General features: G+C 47.2%; 2 protein-coding genes across 4 annotated transcripts in view; one reads left to right on the forward strand and one right to left on the reverse strand.

Moving 5' to 3' along the window:
• The window catches only part of CCDC149 (coiled-coil domain containing 149), a 97,834-nt gene extending 80,562 nt beyond the window's left edge, over positions 1-17,272 (forward strand). The window contains exons 10-13 of one of the 3 annotated variants that reach the window (XM_069494252.1): positions 1,114-1,190; positions 2,648-2,680; positions 7,322-7,438; positions 13,257-17,272. In XM_069494252.1, coding sequence (XP_069350353.1) covers positions 1,114-1,190; positions 2,648-2,680; positions 7,322-7,438; positions 13,257-13,690 — 661 coding nt within the window. In that variant the 3' untranslated portion in view covers positions 13,691-17,272. The remainder of the gene's footprint in view (positions 1-1,113; positions 1,191-2,647; positions 2,681-7,321; positions 7,439-13,256) is intronic. The other 2 variants (XM_069494251.1, XM_069494253.1) reach the window with 2 other exon arrangements.
• A 3,396-nt stretch (positions 17,273-20,668) lies between these two features.
• SOD3 (superoxide dismutase 3) lies at positions 20,669-25,504 on the reverse strand. The gene is made up of 2 exons (XM_069494396.1): positions 25,413-25,504; positions 20,669-21,991 (listed from the first exon to the last, which is right to left on the reverse strand). Exon 2 carries the CDS (start codon positions 21,973-21,975, stop codon positions 21,265-21,267), a length of 711 nt encoding a protein of 236 aa, XP_069350497.1. The 5' UTR covers positions 21,976-21,991; positions 25,413-25,504; the 3' UTR covers positions 20,669-21,264.
• Between the last annotated feature and the right edge of the window lie 1,911 nt (positions 25,505-27,415).

Below are 27,415 nucleotides of genomic sequence, written 5' to 3' on the forward strand. Positions count from 1 at the left end.
ATTCATGTCTCTGTGTGTATGTGGGTGTGTGCAGCTATCTCTGGAATATAAAGAGAGGCAGGAGAATAATTCTGGTGTTCTGATTTATCCTGCTGAAAGGAATTGAAACTTTGCTATTAAGGTGATTTCCACATCATTTTAGCACAGCAGTGCCAAGAAAATCCCCCAAATAAAGTAAAGACTGGTCTTCCAATTTCCAGGCCAAAGGAAACTGATTGAAGTTTTAGATGACTATCAAATCATTTCCCAACTATATTTAAATTTTGTATAAAGTGAAAGGGGAGAATGTATGCCCACATGTCTATCCATGCATATAGACAAAGTTTGACTTCCAAGTAAACAATATGATCTTTTCAAATGTGCATCCCAGCACTTATATATCCCGGTGAGTCAGAATGGTTACCTTGGAAAGCAACCTAATTATTCTAATGATTCTGCAATTACTAAAACCTCTTTTGAAATACCTACTTTTTATTCTTTCCATAGATACTTACATGTCATGAAAAAAGAAAAGCATTTATTGAATTAAATATATGTATTGAGCACCTACTGTGTGCCAGGCATTGTGCTAGGTATCAAGAATACGGACATCAGTACGACAAAAGTTGGGTCTAAGAAGGCCGAGCTGATTATTTACTAGCTCAAAGCAATATTACCAAGTGTGTCCACTCATCTTATTTGTTAGACTTGGTTGTTTCCACAAATCAGATCCACCCCAAAGAATCAAAGTGTGACACTACTAAGGATATTCACAATTCATTGTCACCTTTAGCAATGAGCACTTCCCAAATAGAAATTCTATAAGATGTTTTGGACAGTGGTGGAATAATTGTTTAACTTCCCAGGGGAACTACCTTTTGGGAGAGAACTAACTTGAATGGAATTTTATGTTATTTTTTAATCATTCACTTTACTTTTTATTTTCACATGTACTTTCAATAGAGTATATATTATTTATATATACACACATACGTACATACATACAAATGCTCTATTTTTAGCATATATCCTAAACTTATTAGGGCACTCATGGGCTTCCCAGATAGCCACCTTATAGCCCTGCCAGCTGATGGGATGCTCATTAATCTACTGTCATTTTCTCCCCTTTTCCAGAATCCTAGGGAATCGTGTGGCTGAGCTGGAAAAAAAATTAAGAACTCTGGAAGTTTCTGGTTTGTGGAGTCTTCCAGGTAAGCAGAACTTCATGAAAACTGGTTTTCATTTTTCAAGAAAAGGAAGCTCTCACATACTTTTAAAGAATAGTCTCCCTCTTTTTCAACTTCCTTTTGTTTGGAGTTCATTGCTAAAAAAAAAATCTACAAGTGTTTTAAACTTAGAAACCATCATTTTAGTGGGGGGATGTAGAATCAGAAAAATACAATAAATATTCAAGATCTCATCTATGGAACTATGAAGTTTTGCTCACCTGAATTCTGAAATTGTCGTTGTGTCTGTATATTTTTTTTAACTTTTGTCAATGTAGTGAATTGTTACTTTTTTTTATCTGTAGGTATCTTATAAAGATTTATTCAATGTAATCACGACTCCTAAAAATGAATGTAAGAATATACAAGGATTTGTTGAATTTAATCATCAGACCTAAAAGTGAATATAAGAACTTACAAAGATTTGTACAATTTAATCATCCATCCTAAAATTGAATGTGAGAATGCATAAAGATTTGTTCGATTTAATCACCAGTACTAAAAATGAATATAAGAGCCAACAATTTTTCTAACCCAAATGTACTCCACAACCTCCTTCCCCTCCCTTCCCCCATCCCATTTTTTTGTAGCTTCAAAATCAAAATTTGCTATGGAAATTTTTTTTTTCTATTTGTACACTGTGTTAGGAAGCTCTGATGTTTCCCTTTAATTCACTGCATTTATCCCATTCGTTCTGATAAAATATCCCTTTCATGAGACCCCCCTTCGGCCATTCCCCCTTGTCTCCCCTCTTCAGAAACTTATATTTATCATTTTCCACCACCTCCTCTTTCCCTGGAAGCCACGTTATACATATATTTTTAGTTACTTAACCTTTCTGCACACACTAGTCTCTTTTACCCTTGAATCCTATGGGCTGCTTCCCTGGAATGGTTGATAAATAAAAGTTACCACAGGGAGGTGGACATCAACATCCAGTTTTCTTAAATGTAAATCTGAATAGCTGCCTTAGGTTGCCTGGATGTTTGCCTGCTAAAAATTGGAATTTTTAGCAGAGATTCCTTGAACTTGATGTCAAAAGACCTAACAGAACTAATTAGTGGCAAGTGCCGTCCTGGGGATTTGAATGATCTATTTTGCACAAGAACCTTTTGATGCTGTTAAAACCTCATCTTCCATGAAGGCCTTTCTTTTATTGCATTTCATTTCAACCCAGTTGGGCAAATTTATGATTTATTTGTACAGATTGCCATTTCTGTGCATGTACTGGGGTTTTGATGTTTTTTTTTTTTTCCCCTCAAAATGACTTGGCAAAATTTCCTCACTTGTTTCATTTCTACAATTTCTCTAAAAAGATGGAAGTTGACTAAGTGAACAAATGCTGAGAATTTTCTCTCTCTGGTCTTGTTTGGTCTAGGTAAGACTTCAAATGGCTATCATGCAATAACAATTGTTTCTTTCCTTCTTTTTGCTGCCTGAAGGCCTGAGCTACAATGTTTCAATAGGATTTGGGAGTATGTTCTATTTGAAATATCTGTTTTTGTGGCTAATATCAGCAGTGCATTTTGTCATCCTTGCATGTAAATAAGTAGAAATGCATTATCTACCTTTCCTTGAACTTTTCTGATTAGAATAGTCAACTGAAACAGAGAATTCAATTAGCACAGAACAAATATTAAATGGTGAAATTAGCTTTCAGGGACCTGACTGAATGAATTTTGTGCTGTGGCCGTGTTTGTTCTACTCTCTGGCCTCCACATAGACACAAAGTGGGAGGAGAGGAAAAAGAATGGCAGTTCCCCAGATCTGGTACGGTTGATACAATGGCAATAGCATCACTCTTGTGCAGTGATGAAGGATGTTACGATGAAGCATCATATTATGATATTTTCAAACTGTAGGGAGAGTAAGTGGGGAAAGAGCCTCTTTGAATGTGAGTCAGACCAGTCCTTCTTGTCTACTCATTGTTTTATGTGTCTCCTCCCTCTCCCCCTCCTCCTCCTCTTCCTCCTCTTCCTCCTCCTCTTCCTCCTCTTCCTCCTCCTCTTCTTCTTCTTCTTTCTCTTTCCAAGTAGGAGCCAAATCATAGTGTTTAGCCACCTGGAAGGCACTGCGTCCCAGTGATATCAGGGAATTGCTGACGTCTCTTACTTACCAGCATCTTGAAAGGATTAGTGTCTCCTCCAATAATTAGCCCCTGGATGTGTTCATACTTTTTCGAGCATCAACTTTGTGAATTCAGTGCTATACTAGGCATTCTAGACATACTCCTCACCCTCTCCAAAAACTTACAGTCCAGTTAGAGAAGCAAAACAAATACACATCAAGCAGTAAGAGAAAAATACAAAATGGCCCATAATTTAGTGCTGAATGAGTGATAAAGACATTAAGTGTGTGAGGGAATGATGTGAGGAGTCATCAAATGCTCCACCTGGAAACAACAGTCGAGACCAGAAGGTTCAAGGATGGCAAAAGCATGATATATATTTTACAGCACCCATTCCCACACCAGTGGCAGACATTGCTAATCAATCACATCACCCTTCCTTGTTGATTTCAGATCCACCCCTCAGAACAATCTTTCCCGTTGCCCTTCCAGGAAGCCAGCTCTTGGTCAGAGCTGACACATGACAGAAAACATCATTCCTTTTCCTGATCTACTTTGATCTCCTCATTTTAGATAAGGAAACAGAGGCCTGGAAAGTTAGATGATACTCAAGGCCACAGAGGCTGATATTAGAACTTAGGTGTTCAAATTTTCATTTCAGTGTTCTTCTACTGGTACTGAGTAACTGCAGTTCAGAGAAAAGAATGGGGGAGATTAGGTCAACTGGGGAATAGTTGACGAAGCAAACTGGATTGGAGAGGAGAAACCAGAACAATGTCTGCTGAGAGTCTAAAAGGTAGTGGTGAAGGAGCCCAGCCCTCCTTCCCACGAGGCAGAATGACTGCTGGACTTTGAGCCTGCAGTGATTTTTCTTTGACTGTCTTCTCCCTCCCTCCTCACCCTCTCAGCCAACAGTGTAGCACTCTTGATGCAATTTGCTAGAGTTGGTACAAATTTGTGACCTTGCTGGGAAGTAGACATATTAGACACATGTCACAGCCTATATAGAGGAGCATCTGGATAGCAAAGCGTATCCTAAACTGTTTAACCTTTCTGGGACTGGTATAAAAAGTATGGAGCTATGGTGAGGAAGCCAGAGGGGAGGGTGGGCCCCATTGTCCACAGCCCCCAGGAAGAAATGATAACCCCATCCCCAGCCTCCACCTGTCAGCCTCCTTCCCTCAGCTCTTTGTCCAATTCTGCAGGGAGAATGGTGCTTGGGTGGATTTGATGGGATGTTGCCTGGATCTGTTCATGCTCTGGGAAAAAACGCTAAAATCCAGAAAAAGTCTAGCAAGAGCAGAGTCTGGCCTCTGAGCTTTTCATTTTCATTCTCTCTCCATTCCAGGCATCAGCCTAAAGAGGAAAATAAGTGGTTTGAAAGTACATGGCATGTTTTGGAGATGGGGATGAGGGAGTTTGTGCCCTAAGGAGTCAGGAGACCTTCTAGAAACTCAAACACCAGTTGAATGTAAGGGCCTGAGTTCTGCATTGGTTGTAAAGTTTGATTTTGGTTTGTGGACCACTCTGACCCTCTCCCCATCCTCTAGTCCTAAGAACAGAAATGAATGTGCAAGATAGCAGACCATCCAATTAGCACTCAGTTTAGTCAACAGAGATGGAATCTGGACTTGGTTTGAAACAATAGAACAAAGAGCCTTTTAGGAAAGTTGTTTGAATCCTTCAAATATTGGCCAAGAATGGCCAAATCTTGGCATTTTACCTTAAAATCAGGAAATGATCTCTTTAGGGAAGAGTTGAAGGAGGTAATTTCTCTTCTCTCCAACCCCTGCCTTGTTTGGATGTGGGTGGATGGTGGTTTCTATTGCCCTTCTTCACCTGCTCTTTGCTCAGATTTTTGGAGAGGTGGATTGTGCATTGTGGAATGCACAATGACCCTGTGGTTGGATAGGGCCAAGGGGACATTCTGCCCTAAAGAATTCCTTAGGACAGAAAGGACTGGGGGCCTCCCTCAGGCTGCCTTAGTCACATGCTGCAGTCACCTCTCTCCTCTGCCCATAATTCTGATTCTTTGGCCACTTAGGCAGAGGGGATTCGGAAGACTAGTTGCAATCCAGAGGGGCAGAATGTGTCTCTTACTGAGCCCCCTGAAGGATAGAGCACTGCTGGCCCACCTACTAGAGAAATAAGGGTCAAGAAATGCCATCTGGTCCCTGACTTGAGGACCATAAATGTTGCCTTGATGGGGAGAAACAGAAGAAATCCATCTTGAGGAACCTGCTATCAGTTCATGGAAACCAAAGCCTGGATCACCATCAATCCATCCAGGTGTTTCCAGATTGTATCTTTGCGGCACAAAGACAGGCCTGATTGTGTTGACTTCATTCTGAGAGCCTCTTAACAACATCCTGAGCTGTAGATCAACATTTCTCTTTGGGAAACCTCTCCCCACTTTGGCCTTGAAGATTTATGGCCTTTTTCCACATGAGACAATAGCTGTGCTGGTACAGAACTTCAGGGTTGGCTCTTGTCAGGTTCTACTCTTCTGGGATGACTTTCAAATAGCACAGCAACTGGAGCCTATGACTGCTAGTAACATACTCCATCTGCCCGAGGCAGCCCCAAGCACCCACGCCCACCAAACCTCAGGATTCCCAAGACTGTGTCAGCCATTTATTCAGACATTTATCAGACATTTATTAAGTACCTACCATGTGCCAAACTCTCTACCAGTCTTGAAAATCAAGTCAATAAGGCATGGCCTGATGGAAAGACAGTATTACAAAAAACTAGGAGGGACCCAGGGTACAGTGATAGAGTTATGCCCCCGGTTCACCTGGTTCTCCAAAGGAGTGGGCGTCTTTACACCAATGCCATTCTATACTCTGCTGAACCTGAGTAAAATCATAGAGTTTTAGAGTCTCTGATCTGAGCCCTAGAGACGTTTAGAGGCCCTTGGCCTCACACAGCTTTAGAGAAGGGTCTTTCTTGCTCAAAACCAGACAGCTAAGACTGGAGCATAGGCTGGGCTGGTAGCCCCCTGGGGATTTCATTTTTGACACGGTGGTTCCCACTGAGAGAATCCCAAGGCCGCATGGACCAAAGTTTGGAATCACATCGCACCTGATGGGCTTTCTTGACCTCTGTGGGTGGCGTGGCTTCATGTCCATGTGTTCTGTGTCTGCGTGTCTGTGTTCACCACGTTCTGTTTTCAAAGCCACATTCCCTGCACCTCACCTCCACACTCCCATGGCCTCCAAAATAGTGTTGTGATGGTTTTCCTTTCCTCCTCCCTGTGCCTCCGCTTTCTCTCTCCAGCTAGGGAGTTCATACTAATAGGTAGACACATTGGCTGGTATGAGACTATATGTTCCAAGAGAACATTTAGCTGTGATAGTTTGGAGGACTTGATATTACCTCCCTTATGACAGAGTTATTCAGTGGAAATGGCCAAATGGAATTAAATCAGATGTAGTGTGTATAGCAGTGCTGTCTACACTGTAATCATTTCAATAGGTGACATTTATTGAGTGCCGACTAAACACCTAAGCCCTTTATATGAACCAGTAATTTCATACTCACAGCCACCCAACGAGGTAGATGCTGTTATCGTCTTCCTCATTTTGCAGATGAGGGATCTGAGGTCCAGAGAGGTTAAATGACATACCTGAGGTTACCCAGCTGGCAAGGGCTGATGTCCAGAACACAGACACTCTAGCATAGCTGCAAAGCTTACATGCCAAAGCACTCTGCTATTATTATTATCATTATTATCTCACTCAGATCAAAGCCACTCAGTTTTCAGCCAACATAGCAGGCTGCCCTTCAATGGTAGCATTTGTGGGCAGCCAACCCTGAGCAGACTCAGGAAGGAGTCAAGGTCTTTAATCATAGGCAGCTGGCGCTGGACCGCACTGCTCTGTCCCCACGCTACAGAAGGGCCTGCTGGCCATTTCCCTTCCATGCATTAACCTACCATTGAAGAAAGTCCCTTGTTAACCCAAACAGCCAGTTAATTATGTGGGAGTAAATGTAACCCAACTCCACCAATGATAAAACATGTCCTTTTTCCCCTCTTCCACAACAGGGGGCAAGGACACCATACTGTTCAGCGACCCCAGTCTTCCCACCATACAGAGGTCAAGATCCCCACTGCTGAAGTTTGTTGACCAGCCCACCGAGAGCAAAGCGAATCCCAAGGATGGTGAGCACACCTCTATTTCTCCGTGTTTGCCTGACCTGTGCCTGCCACAGAGGAGGGACTCAGTGGACATCAGTCCCTTCCGCTTCCTGCAGCTGCTATGGCACCTCTGGGGCAGTCCTCACATTTCCTCCTGTGGCTCACATGGGTTTGTCTTTTGGGGAGGTTTCAGCAGAAGAATGCAGGCCCCTGCACCCTGGGAACAGTGGCATAGAGGTTAAGAGTGTGGACTCAGGAGGTAACAGCGTGGGTTCATATTCCAGTCTCACGCCACATTGGCTGTGAGAATTTGGGCTAGTGGACTTCAGCTTCAGTTTCCTTTGCTATAAAATGGTGAGATCATGATGCCTTGGGGATCTTAACCTTGGGGAAATCTTGGCATATTGCCTGGCACAAAGTGATCTGGGAATCTGTGGAATGGAGAGAAAAGCTTCTCCTCTACCAGCCAGACAGTTTTGGAGGCAGAGTGTTTTGAAGAGGATCAAAGACCCATCTAGGGGTTCATATGAGCCAGAAGGTGTGAAAGCCAGATCTCTTCCCATGTGGCAGTCTGGTTTCCCCAACAAAACTGTCCTTCATATCTTTGGAAGTTTTGCTTGTCGTCTTCTGCCACCCCCAGTGTGGTAGCCAGTTTCCAAGATGGCACTGAGTGATCCCTACCCATTGGTATTCATGCCCTTGTGTAGTTGTCTCCTACATTGTACCATGGTCGGTCCATGTGATTAATAGAATGGAGCAGAAGTGATAGTGTTTGACTTCTGAGGCTAGGTCATAAAAGACAGGAGACTCGTGCCTGGCTCTGTCTCTCTTGGAGTGTTCACTCTGGAGGAAGCCGGCTGCCACGTCACGAGGATGCTCAGGCAGCCCTGCAGCTGTTCATGTGATGTGGAACTGAGGCCTCCAGCCATCGGCCACATGAGCCATCTTGGAAGCAGATTCTCCGGCCCCAGTCAAGCCTTCAGATGCCAACAGCCCTGGTCAACATTTTGATGGGACCCTCATGAGAGACCGTTAGTTAGAACCACCCAGCTAAACTGTTCCCAGACTCTTGAGTCTTAAGCTGCTAGTTTTTAAAATAATTTGTTACACAGCAATAGATAACTTATATACCCAGTGTGTGAGTATGAGGGCTCTTTCCTTGAACATCTGCATTTCTTCTCCATTTCTAGACTCATGTCTTTAATCGTCACCTCCATAAATATATTCTCAAAGTATTTTCCCTTCACTGGGCTCCATCTTCAGAGTTACAGTCCCAGATTTCCCAGAACCTGAACTTCCCCTTTCCACCCCTCCACCCCAAATATTCTATGGGCTTCTCAAGTGTGACATCACCAATGCTTCCTGCTTCTTCTCTTTTGGGTCACCCTCTCACCTACTCAGGCTTGAAACCTTGGAGCCATCGACCCTGTCAGCCTTCCTTCCCCATCCACATCTGGTCTGTGCCCAACTCTTTCTGCACAGCTCTCGCACCTCGGTAGCCCCCACCTCTGGCTCGGCTCAGGCCCTCCTCGTCTTGTTGGCAGGGCTCCCCTCCTGGATTTCCGGCCTCCTGGACTCTCCTTGCCTCATTCCTATCTTCATCCTGCTACTGTAGGGTGAAGCTTTCGGAGGACTATTTGCCATCATGTCTGTAGCCTGCTCAGAAGTCCCAAGTGGCTCTCAACTCTCTTCCTCTTAAAATCTCAACTCTGCAACCTGCCCTGGCCTACCTCGCTAACCTTATCATTACCTGACCTAAAAACTGTGTTCTTATCAAAATGGATTAACCAGCTGTGTCAGTTAGCTATTCCTGTTTAACAAGCCACCTCGAAACTTAGAATTCAAAGCAACAATTGTTATTTTTCATGCATCTTTGGGTCAGATGGGCAGGTCTACTCATCAGAGCTGGTGTCAGCAAGGCTCATTCATGCATCTTGTGTTTTGAAGCCTGCTCAAATCACTCATCATAGCACATGGAGTGGTGAGAATGGAAGTCAGTGCATGTCTTGGATCTCAACAGAAAGGCTGCACAAGTACACTGGGGGGAAATTCCTAAAGAGAGCCCCCTGACTCTGATAGGTTCCACACTAGCCAGGAAGCAAGACTGGGTCTTTCCAGCCGGCAGCACATGGCTGTGTGCAAGGCTGACCTGGAACACGCCGTGGCCCACTGTGTGGTTTGGAACATGTCTTGGCAGATGGTCATTCCAGGCCTGCATTCATTGTCCACATGGACATCCAAAGCCCTCTGTCTATTCTGGGCTTGCTGAGCCTAGGGATGGGCTTGGGCCTGCTAACCTGACATGGAGCTGAGCACGACTTGATTTTCACAAGGGCAGCTTAAGTAATGGACTGATTCAAAATGATAGCTTCCAGAGTTCCATCATTAGCTCTCATTGTTCCAACCCATCCTTCGCCAGCGCTGGGTGGGAACAAGGACGCATTTATGTAGCGGCTGTCAGCGTCTGCGATGGCCTCATCCCTGTTGCATCTCTGATTAATTCCAACTGAAAGCAGCACGCACTGGGGAGGACAAAGCTCATCAGAGACCAGTTAACAAAGGAAGACAAATGTCCCCTTTGGGCCAGAGGGGAAGAAAACACATTTTTAGGGAATTAGCAATCTTTTATACAAAGACATACTGCGTCTTCATCTTTCAGAGGAAATATTTTTTCTTTCCATACTATTTGTGCCATAATGCATTTATATCAGTTGATTGCCTCATCATTATTGATATGTGTATTGTTATCAATAAGTATTAATGATAATTCTGTTTGCTAAAACAGCACAGAATAGTTACTATTATTTGTAATAATATTTTCCTCCTCATGGCTAGTTCAGAAGTCTTTTATGGAAATGGCAATGCTAAGTGTCTGTTCTTAAAGGAAGAAAGAAAACCACCACTGCCTAAGAGTTAACGGTCTGGAATCTTAGAGTTACAGGAGGGTTTCACTCCCACAGCAAGCAGCCAGAGGCCCTAGTGACAGCCCAACAGTTGTCACATTTTCGGTAACTTTTCTTTGTCTCCTGATAATGACTTGAGTATACTTTTTGAATATCTTTGGGATAAAACAAAGGGGGAGGTGGGTTGGTATTGATAAATCCTACTGTTGACCCATAATCCAGTCCCACATCCTGGCCCCTGTATCTCTATGGTCTTGTGGCTATGAAAATCTAGCCTTTCTCCGAAAAAGTAAATGCCCGGTAGGGACCAAACAATAGGATTGCAGCCTGTGTTCATTCTTCTCCCTATTGTGGCTTTGTTTTGGCCTATAATGAGGACAGCAGGATTATCTTCCCTGCTCCACCCCACCCCCACTTCAAAAGTTAAAAAGTTCTCCCTGGTAATCTCAGAGCTTTGCCATTTTAAAAGAGATTCATACATTTGGACATGAGTGGAATGTCATCTAAAGAAATGGCACGAGGCAAAATACCAGCAACTGCAATTCCCCAGTGTAATTTAGACCACCCTCACTTGGATGTAAATTAAGGTAGAGAAGATTAACCTGACCCACAGTAAAAACACACCGCAGATGGTTTAGGGGTTAGGTTGTTACGAGTAAGGTTAATTAATTTTTCAGGGGCACCAGAATATACTATTAAGTGTCCTGGAAGAAGTAATTTCATAAGAGTAATTTCCAGAAGGAGTTTATTCATCTCACGTTGATGAAAAATTTAGCTGCAGAAAGTACCATAATTTACTCCTTTTGAATAAAGCTTCCCCACTATGCTAGAAACATGCTCATTTTGACTCACTGTTTCTCATGTCCCCTCTACAACCACTATAAAAATTTTCATTTGTTAGTATGAAAATTATGTGATTGCTTGCCTGAGCTACCTTAGATGTAGATAAATGTTTGTACAAGTTAGAAATCTTTTTTTCTCCAAAAAGTACCATCTTAAGAACTTTCAAGATAGCAACCTGCATACACCCTGAAATGAATACCATAAATTCAAGGATTACTTTCGTATATTAATGAATGATAGTTAAAGATATGTACTAATATATTCATTTATTCATGCATTCATGTGTATGCTTACATAGTCAAACATTTAATAAGCTATTTACTGAGCCCCCACTATAAAGCATTGGCAAAATTAAAAATCTAATCAAGCAAGATTTCATATTTAAGGGTTATAAGCTAACTATATATATAAAACAAGTTGAGTGGGGAGAATACAATACACTAAGTTCCCTAGGAGGTCTAGGCACGGCCTATGGGAATTGGATGCTGGGACTATTACCTCTGGGCAGATTTAATCCAATTGGCTTCATGGAAGAGGCGGAGGTAGAGCTGATTCTTAAAGTTGGTCATTGGGATATGTAAGGGAATGATGGTTGTGGAGGAATCAACCGCCTAAGCAAAGGCCCTGGGGCCAGGGGCAGGGCACCATGAAGGGCTCAGTGCAGCTGGAGTGTAGGGAACAAGGAGAGGACTTGGGATGTCAGGTAGAAAGGTAGATGGATGTTGGGTCAGGGAAGGCTTTGGATGCCAGGTCATGAGCTTAGGCTTTGTTCCTGAGGCACTGGCAGCCTTTGAATGTTTGGTAGCTGGGGAAAGTCATGGTAAGATTTGTGCTTCAAGCTCGAGGTGCTTCTCAAGCTGTGGTGTGCACCCACATGGCCTGGGATCTTATTAAAGTGCAGATTCTGAACCAGTCATTCTGGGTAGGGCCAGAGACCCTGCCTGTCTAACACGCCAGGTGGTGCTACTGGTCCACGAACCCCACTGGGGGTGGCATAGCTTTAGGGAAGGATCCTCTCCCAACAGGTTGGATTGGTGCAGGAAGAGACGAGAATCCAAGAAACCTGTTAAGAACTAACCTACCTTGTCCTGGCTGAACAGATCTGAATAGTTATTTTTTTAAAAAATCAAGTCTTGCTTAATTCATTTATTTATACATTCACATATTTCATTGTAAGCACCAGTAATAGTCTCCTTTGCAGACACAGTGCTTACTGAGGCCAGTGAACCCGTAGGAGAGTAATACATAGTTGTCCATGACTAAACACAGGCTTTAGAAATTGTACCGTAGATTTAACCCTAAGTTCAGCCATTGCTTGTTAGGTCTGGAAGGAATATCGGAGAGCCCCGTCTCTCGTTTGCATCTGAGAAACGGAGGCCAGGCAGGGCACCCTGATCACAAAGCAAGTGATCGGGAAACGGGGACTAAACACCAGCACTCGGGGCTCCTGCTTCTCGCCCATCCTCTTCCTCTAGAGCAGCTCTAGAACCTCTGTTTGGTAGAGAAGGGGTTTAGAGTCAGCCATTCAGTGGGGGAGGGAGCGATTGCGTACAACATTTCACTGGAAATTGAGGGAACATCAGGGGTCAGTATTAAGAATGAGGCTGATACAGAAGAATTTGAGGGAGGGGGGTTGGCACCAACTCCCTCCCAGACTATCCAGCTTCCCATCCTGAAGGCTGCCAGAACCTCTTTTCATTACTGAAGAGCCCCAGGTCTTCCCTGAGCTGCAGAAGCAACAAAACCTTTGTCCTCAGTTTCAATATTTAATGCACACCTGGGGCCTCTGTTAGCAGCCGGCCGTCAGTGATGGGCCCTTAGCGGTGGGCCGAGCTAACCAGGCACCCCAGAAGGGTGGGTTTTGAACGTGGCCCCTGCCCTCCATTCATGACACGGGACTCACGAGAGGGCTTGCTCGATTCTTTGACCTGGGTCCCGAGATCCCTCTCAGCTCCAGTGCCCTGCACGGGGACCCCACAACGGCGTTCTCCTTTCCCGGAGGCCACCTGCCAGCGTGCAGGGCGGGCGGGTGGCAGCAGAGGGGAGGTGACTGACTTGCTGCCAGAGATTTCATGCTGTCCTCGTTCTGCTTTCAGGAGAGGTTCAGAAGCAAGAAGGAGATGAAAGTTGTGCCGCTGCCGAGGCGCTGACAGCCACCGAGGATGCTGGGAGACCCGCTGTCAACTCCCCGGCAAATTTCAGCCTCAGGAACCAACGCAAGCTCTTTCATCCTTCATTACCCCGGTTACCTTCTGAGGAAGAAGAAGTAAACACGCTTGGAAGGGAAATAATTAAACTGACAAAGGACCAGGCAGCTGCAGGACTGAAAGAGGTCAGGAGAGAGAGTCCCTTGGAGGGTCAGAGGAGCGAGAGGGGGCCGAACGTGCCAGGCCTGGCCTCGGAGGGGGAGCCCCCCAAATCTCAGCTGGACCCCTCTGAGCCCAGCCAGCCGGCGGCCGAAGCTTCCACGCCGGAAGATGGCAGAGGGATCCCAGAGGGCGGCGGCACGAGGAGCACTGTGAAAACATGAAGGGGAAAGGCAGGCGACACGATGACACATCGAAAGCCCCGGGACGGTGAGGAACGACGTGTCAGAGCAGCGCGCCCGAGTCGCTTTCTCCTAAAACACCTCCGAGTCTGCAAGTGAGAAAACGCTCTGATCCTCTTGCAAACTGTGAACAATCCGAGGATGCCAGTGCGGTTTGATTTATTAAACGCGGGTCCTCAAGCTTCGCGGTGTCGTCTCTTCCTGCCGAAGATGCGCTGCTGGGAACGTGGCCGGGCGTGGGAATAGTGTCCACCGTAGCGCTGGGTTTCAGCATCCGTCTTTCTGTCAGCGTTTGTTTTGTCAGAGATAAGATGTTCTTCTATTAGCATTTCATGTTGTTGATCAAAATTATGGGAAGAGCTAGGAACCGATGGGGTTTTTAATCAGGTTTCTGTCTTGGTAAATGTTGGGCAGCTGGAGAGGAAGGTGTAATTGAGCAGAACGTGCCCGGGTGCGGAGGGCCCAGCGCCACTCTCCAGCGCGGCAGGGCCCTGCAGGTTGGACCCTGCAGGAAGGGACGGCCCGGCGTGGGTGTGCTTGGCCTCCTGCCCTCAGCACTGTCTGTCACTGCGCGGACTGGCAGGTGGAAAGGGACTTAGCGGGCTGAGAAGGTGGGGCTTCTGGTTTGAAATCCACAGCCCCCTGCTGAGGCCTGCTTGCTGACTGCCAGAGCTCCGTGTTCCTGCCTGTAAACCTGGAGGATTAATTGATCTGAAATGACGGGGATGGGAGCAGATACAAGAGGGGGAGGGGACTCCCGATGGGGGTCTGAGATTTGTTTTTTGTTTCTGAGATGAGAGTTAAACCTGGAAATGCTAGTTCTCTCCATTCAACCTGTCCTGCAATAGAGGATGTTATGGCCATACAGGTTTGGGGGAGATCTAGCTGCTTAGGGCCAGTCTAGTTTCCTGCACCACCAGAAACCTCGATCCCTTCACAGGTCCTGGGATTTTTAAGACAAGACACAGAGCTCATGGCCCTAGGGGGGGAAGAGAGAGGAAAGCAAAAGAACTTCATTACAGCATTGTAAGGGGAATTGTGGAACCAAGTCTAAGGGTGGGAAAGGAGGGCGTGGTCAATCCTATATGGTTCTTTCCTTTGGAATAAAAATTAGATTTTCTGGGTGGCATCCGGCACTGCAGAAAATTAAAAGATTATCCAACCACAGACCTTCCTTTGAGGTGAACTCAGTTCATTTCCCCAGAACAGCCTGATAGCAGATCCCAAAGCTCAGAATGGCTCTGAGAACCCAAATCACTCCTTTGAAAGCCCCTCCTGCAGGGAAAAGAGAGGCTCCCACAGTGGTAGAGATTGAAAATTCATCTTAAAAATCCAGTGTTTATGCCAGGCTCGAGATCTTAGGTGTGATACCTACACAGGAGGGTATCTCCTGCATCTCTCTGCTAGCAGAATGGAAGCCCATCAGGTGTTGTGCAGCCTCACTCTGAAGGAGGGCAAAGTGCAGACCAGAAGGACCCAGTCCTTTGTCAGGTGCACACTGTGTGGGCCTCCAGCTGCTTTGGTCACCCCTGTCTAGCAAACTGGGAGCATGCTGGAGTCAGTGCTGTGTTGCTGCTGGTGAGGAGGACATGCCATCCGCCCCTGCCCACTGGTCTCCCATGCTCCACTCTTCCCTTTGTGTTCCAGCCTATCCCCCCATCCCCGAGGCCCACTTCCCCTCAGAGGAAATCACTTCTGCAGCTGTAGAGCTTGCACAGACCAGCAGTCACAGAAATAATTTTTCTATTGGACTGGGCCTTAACTGTATGCAAATGTTTAGCACTACTGCACAGGATGGCAGAGCTAGCAAAGGAAAATACAGCCAAATTAAATACAATAATAATAAAAAGACACAGTCAGACATGTGCACATCTTCAGGGCCTATTCATCACCTTCTGGAAAGCAGGGATTATAATAAACTCCAACACATTCCATGAGGATCAGGAAAACTGTAGTGTATCCCAAAGAGTCTGGGGTTCAGGGTAGGGGGTACGGTTCACAGGGAGCGTAACCTAAACTCTGGGTGTGCAGACAGCCAGGAGGGTCTGTGTTATTAGATGGAATGGGAGCCACTGAGTTGATCCTGTCCCAGGTGTAACCACGACAATACCCCATAGACACGTGTGACACTCCCACCTCTGCTACCGCCATCCAGCATGGTTCTTCTGTTCCACAGACATTAAAGGGAGTTTTGGCAATTATGTGTAGTTGTCCTTTGTCTTTTTAGGAGTCACTGTGAAAGGGTGCAGCATCCTGTCCCCTACTCTTCCAGATAAGCCTGCACCAGTCATGGTACTCTTAGTTCCAAGTCCCACTTACTGAAATTTAAACGATACAGAAATGAATTCTGTTGCATAACAAGAACTTCAGAAGTAGGGCGTTCCAGGGCCGGTTCATTCAAGAAAGTCATCAAGGACCTGGGTTTTCATCTTCCTGTTCTACCTGCCTCCTTATCAGCTGTGCCATATGATGATAAGACGGCTGCAGCGGCTCCAGACAACACCTGTTCCCACATATGTCCAAAGGCAGAAGGAAGTTTCTCCCCACGTGTGTGTGTGTGTGTGTGTGTGTGTGTGTTCTAAGAGCAAGAAACCCAGTTCCTGTCACATTTCATTGGTCAGAATTGTCACAGGCCTATGTGACCCTGTCTTATAACTATGTGTAAACCAATCCTTAGCAAGGAAGGTGGTATTACCATGATCTGTTTAGGCTCCTCGAGATTCCCCTTCTGAATCGGGGAGGGGCCCCGTCCCTAGACATGCAGACTCTAAAAGGGTGAACAGCAGAACAAAAGCATGTCCTCGGAAGTGTTTGCTAAGAAAAATGCCATCTCATCCTTCTGCCCCCCAACTTCCCCCCACCTGCTTCTGTCCTCTTTTGTAGGTGGAACGTTCCCACCTTTGTTTGCCTCCTCAAGCCTGTGTGCCCTTCCATTATTTTTCCAGCTGGGTTGCCAGCAGAATGCAGAACAGTCTGGATAAATGAAACAGAGCTGACAGGTCTCTTAATGAAAGCTTGTTTGCACGCTCTGCCTTTCTTGTGATCGCTCTGTACCTGAGAGCCTTTAGGTGTGGATTTTTACATATGAGTGTTTGTCTTTCTTTTAATTAAGGCTCATAGAAATGGATTGGCTTTTGTAAAGCAGGCGTTTCTCATCCCCAGCTCTTCCCATGCCTCCTCTGTTCACCTTCCCCTCTCCTCCTCCTCCTCCTCCCTCCTGCTGCTCCCACAGCCATTCCCTGAAGCCTCTCTAGCTGGAAGGCACAGTGCCTGCAGGATGGTCTCCCTGTTGGCAGTCTCGAGCAAGCCCAATTAGTTTGCCCATCATTGATCCTCTTCTGTGCCCTCACCCCAAATGCGCACCACCATCACGATGGGAAGTCCTGGGAAAGGGTTCTGCTATCTGTTCTTCATGTGTTGGAGTAAATTTTTATGTGTTATTCCTGCTGCACCCCAGTTCACAATACGGCATGAAAAGTTCCATCTCCTCTTTAAGGAAGTTCAAAGACCAGCTACTCGTTCATTGACATTCTCTTGCTTGTCTCTTTAAAATTACAGCCCACTTTTTGCTCCTCTTGATTTTACACACCTCCAGAAAATGGAGGGCTATTCTGGCTCCATTGTTTTCTGGAAACCCTGTGGATGACTTGGTTCCCTCCTTGGCAAATGGTCTCTATTTGAGCACCTTCTCCCTCTGCTTTCATTCTGGAAGCCTCCATTTAGAACAAACCACCTCCTTAATAATACTGAGGGAAACTTCAGACAGCTCCAGGTAGGATCTCAAAACGCCAAAGCATTGCCCCCAACTCACTACTTTAATATATTCCTTTTTTTCCAGATGTCTTTCTGAACGAAGAAAAATTTATAGATCAGAGAGATGCAATTGGGAGCTCAGTAGTGAATCTACTTAGAAATGAAAAGCAGAAAAAATAGCAAGGACCTGTCTCTCGATATTGTGGTTGCTCAAAAAACCAAAACAAAACAAGTGGATACAGCATGAAGGCAATTTAAAATGATAGATACAGATGTGCTGCTTTACGTTTCATATCACCTCTTTACTAAATGAGAATTGGTTTGGATGCAGAGGGAAAGTTTGCGTAACACTGAAAAGTTTGCCTTTCTGGAATCTATGTGAGCTCAGGAATATATTTTGGGATCTTAGCAGAGGCCAGTGATAGCCTATTAGATTTAAAACAATTGGCTTAAAAAAAAAAACAGCTGCTATTTTGTAGTTTTATTTAAAGAATGAAGTAACTCCTATTCATTTGCAGACCTTGCTTTATTGGATTCTATGGTCACCATGTATCATAACTATCTTTTTTGTTACCTGAAATAAAAATGTGGTAATTTTCCTCATATAGATGATTAATTATCTTTATTATTTGCTTCATTCTTCCTCACCACTCTCACTGCAGGCCAAGCATAGGCTGAGCATTACTTCTAGCACATTGTAGCAACTTATCAGTTGCAATCTGTCACCTAAAATTATTTGATCATATGGTAGTCATGAAAAATATGGAGAATGTAAAGATTTTATGCATTCAGTCAAAAAAGGCAGATCTAAAATCAGTTAGTTTATTTCCTGCAGTCTTTCAAGTTGACCAAAGCACTCACTGATTTGCTCTATTTTCTTACGTTTTTAGTATTTCTGTATATATGCACTAAAAAGCCCCAGTCGGAAAAAAATTCATTGCAATTCTGAGAAAAAGCTTATCCTAAACATCTAAAGATAGCATTTCTAATTATTGTCTACATTGTGTTTAAACTGTGCAAACTTGAGCGTTCTTCTCACTTTACCAGCTGTGTCTAGGTAGAGTCATTACATCAAATGCTTCTAATTTTACAAAAAGAAATCAAAACAAGTGTGTGTTTAAGTCCCAGTGACAAATGCAAACCCTGTGAGTCAAATAGGCAAACTGATTAGCAAGCTGGCTGGGAAGTCAAAACAGCAAATATAAGGAGATTAACAAAATAGATCTGTAAGATGAGAGGAGTAAAAATAGACTCCAGGGGCCAAGTGGGGTCCAATGGGCGGCTTTGGTGGCACACATATGGTTCTGTGCCAAGAACCAGATGTCTGCCTGTATGGCCCACAATTTTCTCTTCATCCTAGGTCCCCTCCCCCAGGAGCTGGGATCGCACAGTTCATTTCATCCAGCTTTTCAATGGATGCAGAAATCCTTCTTAGACACCTCAAAGGTAGCAACCTTTTCTTCGCTTGAATCCTTCTAGTTCCATGACACGGCCCTACAGGGCAGCCCCATCTATTTATTAGTAGGTAGCTATTTTCCTGACCTTAGCCATTGTTATTAATTGGGCATTTATTAGATCCTTACAAGGTGTATATGCTATGCTATTCACCTCTCATGAATGACACTCCATTTAATCCTCAAAACAATCCGGTGTGATGATCTTATTTTACCCAGGCTCAGAGAGGTTAAGTGACTTGTTCAGGTCACACAGCTTGTAAGTGTGGCAGAGCTGGGGTTCAAATGGCCCTTTCTAACGGAGCCTGGGCTGTCAACCACCATGCTATATACATTGCTTTGCCCTTAGAGTGAACTGTAATTTGTCCTCCTATTATTTTCTGTTTGTTCTTGGCCCTGGAGGCCCACAGGATAGTTTATCGATCTCATTCCCATTAATGGACAGAACAGAAATGAAGTGAATCTGCTTGGGTGTCTCTTCAGCCCCGTCTAGGGGGCCAACGGTTGTGAAGAGAGAAACTAAGGACAGAAGCAAGTGATGAGAAGCACCAGCCTCCGTCTGCAGAAAAGGTCCAAAACTGCCCTTGACGGTCCTGAATTAATTATAATCTGAGCGGCGGAGCAGAAGATGGGGGGTTTGGCATTTTATTCCTCCCCATTGCGCGTTTCTATGTAATTGCTGCCTCATTTTTGCAACTTTTAATTGTGGGGATGGGCAAACACATCCATTTGAGATCAGGATATTTAAAGACTCCTTTGCCCCTTCCCTTTCAGTGCTGACCTGTGTGGTTCAAGTCAGTATTTCAAACTAGTGAGAGCCAGTTGGTGGAGCAAAGTCACCAGGCAGTAGCCTTTCTCTCCAGCTGTCACTTGGGTTCAAGGCAAGATTTTAAAATAACAAATTAGTCCTAGTTAGAGGTAAAAATAACCACTGGGGATGGGTATCTGGCTGCGGTTCAGTTTGACTCACTGCCTTCGGAGTCCAGGAGAAATGGAAAGTGCCTCTGAGTAACCAGGGTGGAAAAGCCACAACTGAGAAGTGAGACCACCTGGCAGGTTAAAAAGTTACTGCGAGTACTTTTACTCAGTGAATGAAGGTACATACGCAAGGCTGTTCTAGTCTGTGTGTAGATTCTAGTTTTCAAAATGGAAAGCTGAACCCCCAACCAGCCTTAATCAAACCCAGCCTGCCTTTAGTCCTGGTCATGCAGACTGCTGACAGCTTCAGATATCAACCAACCTCCGGAACCTGCCCAGTCACATGGCTTCACTGGCACTGCTCTGACATCTGGGAATGGGACCTAAGGCTGCACCTGGAGGCAGATGTGAGAAATCACGGCCCATGTGAGGCTGGACTTGCCTCATCCCCTCCCAGGCCAGTGGCTCCAGTGTTAGAATCCCCCAGAAGTTTGTTGCAAATGAATTTTCTCCTCTCCCTTTGGATTCCACGGCTCTGGGCTGTAGCCTAGGAAGCTGTATTTTTTTTTTTTTTTTTTTTTTTTTAACTTCCCTGAGTGATTCTGATGATCTCCATGTTGGACCCACACCAAATGGCAGGACAGTCAGTGACTGAACTTTGTTACATTTTTGCCTGCAGGGTTGGGGAGGGGAGGATAAGAAGTCCTGCACCCATATGAGAAATCTTTTTGCTGTCTCAAAAAAAAAAAAAAATAAAATAAAATAAAATAAAAAGCCAAGCCTGGGAGAGAAGTCTCAAAGGAACAAACAAAAGTAACCAAGGGCCCCATGCGGTTCTGAATCGCTGAATTTTTAATGCGCAACACAAAGATTGCCAAACATCCCCCAAAGGAACAGCTTTCCCTGGAGTGGCGGTGGATGGGACACAGCTGAAGACGCTGAGCAGGGGCCCTGACTTGGGACTGCGCTGGCTGGCTGGCTGGCCTTAGGGGCAGTGGAGAGCGTGGAGAGGGGGACCCTAGGCAACCTCAGGAGGGGTCTCAGAGTGCCTAGGAGGAACCCGAAGGACGGGGAAAGCAGAGGTCGTCCGGGCACAGAGAGGTCTCAGGGGTCATAGGGTGGGGATGGGGGGTCCAGGTGGAAAGAGACCTCAGGCAGTCCAGGAGACCCTGGGGTGCATAAGGTATTTCAGTACAACTGGAGAGTCTCAGAGCTACCGGGTGGGGGGCTAGGAGGGTCTGAGCGGCCCTCAGGATGGAAGGGAAGGGCGGGTGTCTCAGCACATTCAGGGAGACCTCAGGTGGAGAGGGTTTGTGGGGGGGACCTCAGCCATGGTGAAGGCAAGACATCGGGGTGGGGGTGTCTCTGGGAGCGGAGAGACAACTCGGAGGCAGGGTGGGGTCTCGGGGCGCCCGCGGGGTCTGGGTGCGCTCAGGCGGCCCTGCACTCGCTGTCGCGCCGCCGCTTCTTGCGCTCGATGTTCTCCTGCGCCTGGCGCGCCCAGGGCGCGGGCCCGCTCAGGGCCACCACGCAGCAGGCCAGCCGGCGGCCCGCGTTGCCGTTCTCCACGCTGGCCTGGTTGCCGCCGCGGCCCAGGTCGTCCTCGCCGGCATGGACCACCACGGCGCGGCCCAGGATCGAGTGCGGGCCCGCGAGCGACGCGGCCAGGTTGGCGCGGTACTTCCAGAGAAGGCCGTCGCGCACGGCGAAGTTGCCAAAGTCGCCCGGGTGCTGCGGGTGCGGCACGCCCAGCGGGTTGTAGTGGGGCCCGGTGGACTCACAGCCCTGGCTCATGTCCCCGAACTGGTGCACGTGGATGGCGCGGATGGAGCTGTTCGGCTCGGCCGGGAAGCCCGCCAGGTCGAAGAAGGCCTCGAGCCTGGCGCCGGGCCCGAGCTGCCGGAAGAGGACCAGGCCGGTGACGCGGGGCTGCGCGGCGTCCAGCGAGGCCGAGGGCTGCACCGGACAGACGGCGTAGAGCGTGGCATCCGGCCCGCCGTCTCCCCGCGACCGCGTGAGCTCCTGCCAGATCTCCGTCACTTTGGCGTGCGTGTCTCGGATGTGCTCCCCCAGGTCCTGGTCTATACAGACGTAGGAGGCTCTGGCCGCCAAGAGCAGGCAGGAACACAGCAGCGCCAGCATGGCCGGGGTCGGGCACCTGCGGGGCGCCCCCGCGGAGGTGGGGGCAGAGCGAGCCTTAGTCACTTGAAATACGAATCTCAGGGACCCCATCGTCAAAGAGCCAACCCTCCAGCCTAGCCCCCAGGGGGCTTCCTTGCCCAGTGTGCGTTCATGCATTTGGCAAATGTTTCTCCAGGGCCGGCTGTGTGCCCGCACTATGTTAGGTGCTGTGGTTATAAAGATGGATGAGAGCAGATCTCAGGAGATTCACAAATGATCAGGTCCTATCTCCATAGCGTGGAGGGTGCCTCATGGCCCTTCCATAGCCCCATCCCCAATCTCCCCATCTGGTCCCCTGCCACCCTCTTTCTACATCCTCCCTTTTAGACGCATTCACATAAGATTTGCTGTCCCTGCCTTCTTGGTCTTTGCATGTGCTGTGTCTTCTCTCTGAAGTGTCCTCTCCCTGGTCTCTGCTACACTCAGTAGACTTGGAGCTTCTTAAAGACAAAAACTCAAGTTTTATTCATAAGTATCCTCAGCTCCTGGGCCCTCACCTGGCAATAGGAGAAATCTAATATGGGATTGTTGAATGAGGAGTTCAATGAGGGCAGACATGTCATTAAATCATTCCAACACAATCCTACGATTGAAGATGGGGACTTGTGCTAAGGAAGAATGGACGAGGTAGTGCCCATCTCCCTGGGGGACTCCAGGAAGGCTTCCCAGAGGAGGTGCCTTTTGAGTAGGGTCCCACAAGATGAATAGAAGCTCCGGCCGAGCCAGGAAGGAAGGCCATTTCAGGGCGTAGTGCTGGTGAAAGTTTTTAAGGAGAAAAGTGGGTGATAAGATAGTTTTTAGTTCATTAAGTCTGCCAAGAGATAGGACGTGGGCTGGAATTTGGGATGGAAAGGAAAGGGGAGGAGGAATGGGAACAGCCCGGAGGAGACAGAGACGGGGAGCGAGTTAGGGGGCTGTTGTGGTAACCCAAGCTGGAAGCAATAAAAGCTTTCACCAAAGTGAAGGCAGCAAACACAGAGGAGGGCACGTGTTTGGGGGACACCTTGGGTAGCTTTGGCAAGAGGGAAGGTAAAGGAGCAGTTGCTGGTGACTGAGGTTCCCAGCAGGGGACACTAGGTGGATAGAGAGTGGTTACCAGGTCCTGAGAAGAAGGGAGAGAGGACAAGTGCAGCCGGAGCCTGCTGAGGGTGCCCAGGTGGGGAGACACCTGGGCAGACAGTTGGAAACCCAGGTCTGGCACTTAGAAGAAGAGAGGAAGCAGGGGTTCTCACTGTTGAATGCACATTGGATTTTGGTTTTTAAAAATCAGATTACCCAAGCCCCATCCCAGGAGATTCTGATACAGTGAGTTTGATTTTAAAAAAAGAAAGAAAGAAAGAAAGAAAGCTCCATCAAAGATTCTGGGGCGCAGCCAGGAATTACAAAGTCAGACACAGATTTGAATCCCAATTCCAACATATTCTAACTGTACCTGCATGGGTTACTGACTCTTAGCCTCAGGTTCCTTACCTGTAAAATAAGACCAGCAATACCATCCAGGATCTCCGTGAGGATTAAATGAGATATAAGCCAAGCTATTTTTCACATTTTTAAATCTGCCCACAGGGATTAATGCTACCTCCAAAGAACTGGTTTGAAGGCCATCTGCATGTTCAGGGGCCTTCTCCAACTCTAAATAGGTGCCATTTAAAAAACAAACTTGGAGATTGAGTATTTATTCTTAGCCATTACAGAAAGGCAATTCAGTGTGGTGGTTAAAAGAATGGAGTCTGGATCTCACCTCATGACTCTAAAGCCTGACTACCACTTGCTCTCTAAGGGGTAGCTGTTACCGTTATTTTTAACGGTAACAGAGAAGCAGAGTCAGTGCTGGACTGCAAACCTTACACTGGCCCACCTCCTATCTGAACGTCAGTTTTCTCATCTGCAAATAAGGGCATCAGTACATTCTTATCTTAGAGGCTTGCTGTGAGGCTGGGAAGAATTAGGATTGCTCACACTTATTGAACACACGTGTCACCCACTGTTAAAAGCACTTTGCATGTGTTAAACTTACTTTATCCTCACAAGAACATTATTCAGTAGGTGCTATCATCATTCCTATTCTAAAGTGTGGGAAACTGAGGCACAGAGAGGTGAGTGTCCTGACCAAGGGTTACACATTCAATAAAGAGCTACGGGCAGGATGTGAAGCTATGTGGTCTGCTCCAAGCCCAAGGTTTAGGCACCACACTGTGCAGCTCCTATCTAGGGCACAGAGCCCGGCGCATAGAAAGTTCTCAGTTAGTGGCAGCTCCTAGCTGTCGGAGAGAAGCTTCTGGTAGAGATATTGGGACCATTCACTGAGAGAGTCTGTGGAGGCCACGGGAGGAGGAGAAGGAGGTGCCCAGGCAAGACTCCAAGAAGGAATAGCCAGAAAAGAGAAACAGAGAAAGTAACATCAAGGGACCCACCTAAATGACATGGCCTAGCGTGGTGCTACCACCCAAATCCCCAGGGGTAGGTGAGGAAGTGGGGGAACACCCCTGCCAGGCCTTGGCCTGAAGTCCCCCACCATCGTCCCGAGGTGGTGCTGCCACTGAAGGGGGCTCTGCTGCTTGGAAATTTCCTCCTTGAAAATGTAGAGCAAAACCAGATTGTTTTGGGTGTGTCAGTGAGCTTCCTTTCTCAAGAATGTTTGGGTAATAGACATTTTGAGATGTTTTTCTCTTCAAACAAAAAGAAGAAAATTCTTCCTTTTTCCTCACATCCAGGTAAACTCTGACACCTTGTTTCTTATGCCTGTCACTCCTCTCCCCCTTGAGGTCACCTTCAGAAGGCTCAGTTTGAGCTGTGAATGACCAAGGGGGCTCTTTTTGAAGGCCTGCATTGTACATGGGTCTGGAGGAAAGGACAGGTTTATCAGAGAAAGGGGACAGAGATCCTTGTCCTGAACCAAAGGGAGCCCCCAAGCCTGTTTCTCCTTCCTGGGCGTGTGTGTGAAGAACGTGACCCTCCTGAGCCTTCGCTGTGCTTTAATCCCTCAACCCACTCCTAGAAGGAGCCCTTGCTGAGCGTCTGGGCTGGCCACGCCCTCCCTGCCCTTCCTAAGCAGGTGGCTTTTAGAGCACTGGAGCTTCCTCAGCTGCTCCGACACTCAACTCATGCAATATCTAGAAAGGCAGCCTTCGTCACTCGAACACCAGAGTCCTCCTGGCCTGACCTTTGCAGGTCCGAAGGAGGAACGGTTCCTTTCTCCCCCATTGCCCTCCTCCCCCAGACCCCTCCCCACCTCCCCGCTCGCCCCCTTCAGAGCAGCCAGGCCTGTCATGAGGCGTGTTTCCCTCATGAAGATGATCAAATATGTTCCCAGGAAGAGGCCCTCTGCCCCACCCTGGCTTCAGATTCCCAAAGGCATACGCTGAGAAGAACAAAATGAACCTCAACTCGGCACCCACCTTTCTGGCTCTTCCAAGAGAGCTTTCCCTCCAAGAAGGGAGCAGCACCCGGCCGGCCGCAGGAACACAGGCTGAGCCCAGCCCGGGCTGTTTGTGAGTGCGGGAGGCCAGCCCAGGGGAGTGGTCAGCCCGAGGGAGGAAGGTCATTGGGCCGGTTTGGGGAGGAAGAGCAGCCAGACTGCCCCTCACTGAAGAACTGCCTCACCTCCTCCCCCTGCTCCGTCCCCATCTTCCCCGCCCCTTCCATCCCTGGGTTCCCCTGCCAAGTATGCCTTTCTGTGACTTCACCGGCTTGTGCAGACGTAGCTGGTGACCTTCAGCACTCAGCACGGGAATAAAAATGAGAAAGAAAATAGCCTGTTTGGAGAAGTGTACAGTGGCCTCTTTATTGAGAGGCCTTTTGCTTTCCTCCGCTTTCCTTGGCTGTTGTCTTGTCTTATTTTTGCTGGATGCTACTGTTTAGGACGGACCTGGGCGTACCCGGCACACGTGCAGGTGTTGGCTCCGGAACTGTGCTGTCAGACCTGTGAGAGGTGAGCGGCCGGTGTGGCAGGGATGACACCCTCGGGCTGCGGCGTCCCAGCCTTGTCACTTCCTCACTGTGTGCTCCTTGACCAGCTCCATCACCCCTGCACCTCCCTTTCAACATCTGTGAAATGGGGGTGTGATACTGTCCACCCCGCGTGATCGCCATGCAGATCCAATGAGGTAATCACACGTCAAGTGTGAACCCAGTGACTGGCACGTAGCTCCATTCATGAAAAATTATCACTGGCGTTGTCACTGTTATTATTAAAGCGTCGGAGGAGTCTTTAAAAGGATGTGTTGTCTCGGGGAACCATGAGCCTTTTCTGCTGGCGTCCTTTCTTCTTTTGCTGTCATGAACTTTTCTCAATCACGGCAGCGCTTTCCAGAAGTAGGAGCTTTTCTTTCCCAGAAAAGTGCACATGGGGAAAGGCAGCTGGCCTGCTGGCCTCTCTGTCCTCCGGCATTCCTTCAGCCAGTGTTTACTGGGCGCTCGCTCCAGGCCAGGCACCGTGCCGTGCCCTGCGATGTGCCACACGGGTCACTGCGCTTCGGGGGCTCTTATCTGAGGAGGGGGACAGCAGTGTCAACAGAGTGCGTAGTGCAGCAGAGAGGAATGAACAGAGCCCCACAAGATCCCAAACACCAGTCCTGGCAGCAAGAAAACATGTTAACAATCTAGACCTCTGGACCCACCCCCCCACCGCCCGGGCTGAGTGAATCAGTTGCCAGCAGGAGGAGCTTCCTAGAATCATCCTTGCAGAACTCAAACTAAAGATGTTTATGCAGCGGCAGGCATTCCACGAGATAAGATGGAGACGTCCCAGACTCACAGACTCCAGCCCCTAGGCCCGACCATCCATCCCTCTGGCTCCCTGAGAGCCCGGGCTGCTCAGCCTCGCAGCTCTGCATTCTGCTGAAGGCGCAGTTGTCCTCGACTACCGAGTGTTCAGAGTTGCAGCTGCCACCCGCCACCCTACCCCCACCCTGCAACATTCTGGTCTCCCATTGTGAAGCTTTCAGGCAATTCAACACAAAAATCTTTATTTTCGTTCAGTTCTTGAAATAATGATTATATAAGTTCGTAGCTACTGTTTCAAATGGCACTTTCTTCATGTAGCCTAATTTCATTTTTTCCACAAAAGTACTCTGCCATTCTAGTATTCTAGGATTGGTGCTAAAGCCCAGATTCACTTTCATTTTTTTGGTATTCTAGGGGAAATTTGCTTTTTTTCCCTTCCTCCCACCCTTGCAACATCCCTCCCTCCTTCCTTTGGTAACAGCACGGCAATTTCCCTCTGAGAAACTACATACTTTCAGTCTAGCAAGTGGTGTTGACTCCACTCTTTGTTCCAGAGCTAGGCTTCTGGCTTAGGTGTGATCAATCATACATTTCATTGGTTCAGGAATGATCCATTCAGAGCCAATGAGATGCAATGATACTTTTGCTAGGACTGTATCTGGGAAGAACTTGACCC

Source organism: Eulemur rufifrons, chromosome 19 (genome assembly GCF_041146395.1).
Source record: "Eulemur rufifrons isolate Redbay chromosome 19, OSU_ERuf_1, whole genome shotgun sequence".
Classification (NCBI taxonomy): domain Eukaryota; kingdom Metazoa; phylum Chordata; class Mammalia; order Primates; family Lemuridae; genus Eulemur; species Eulemur rufifrons.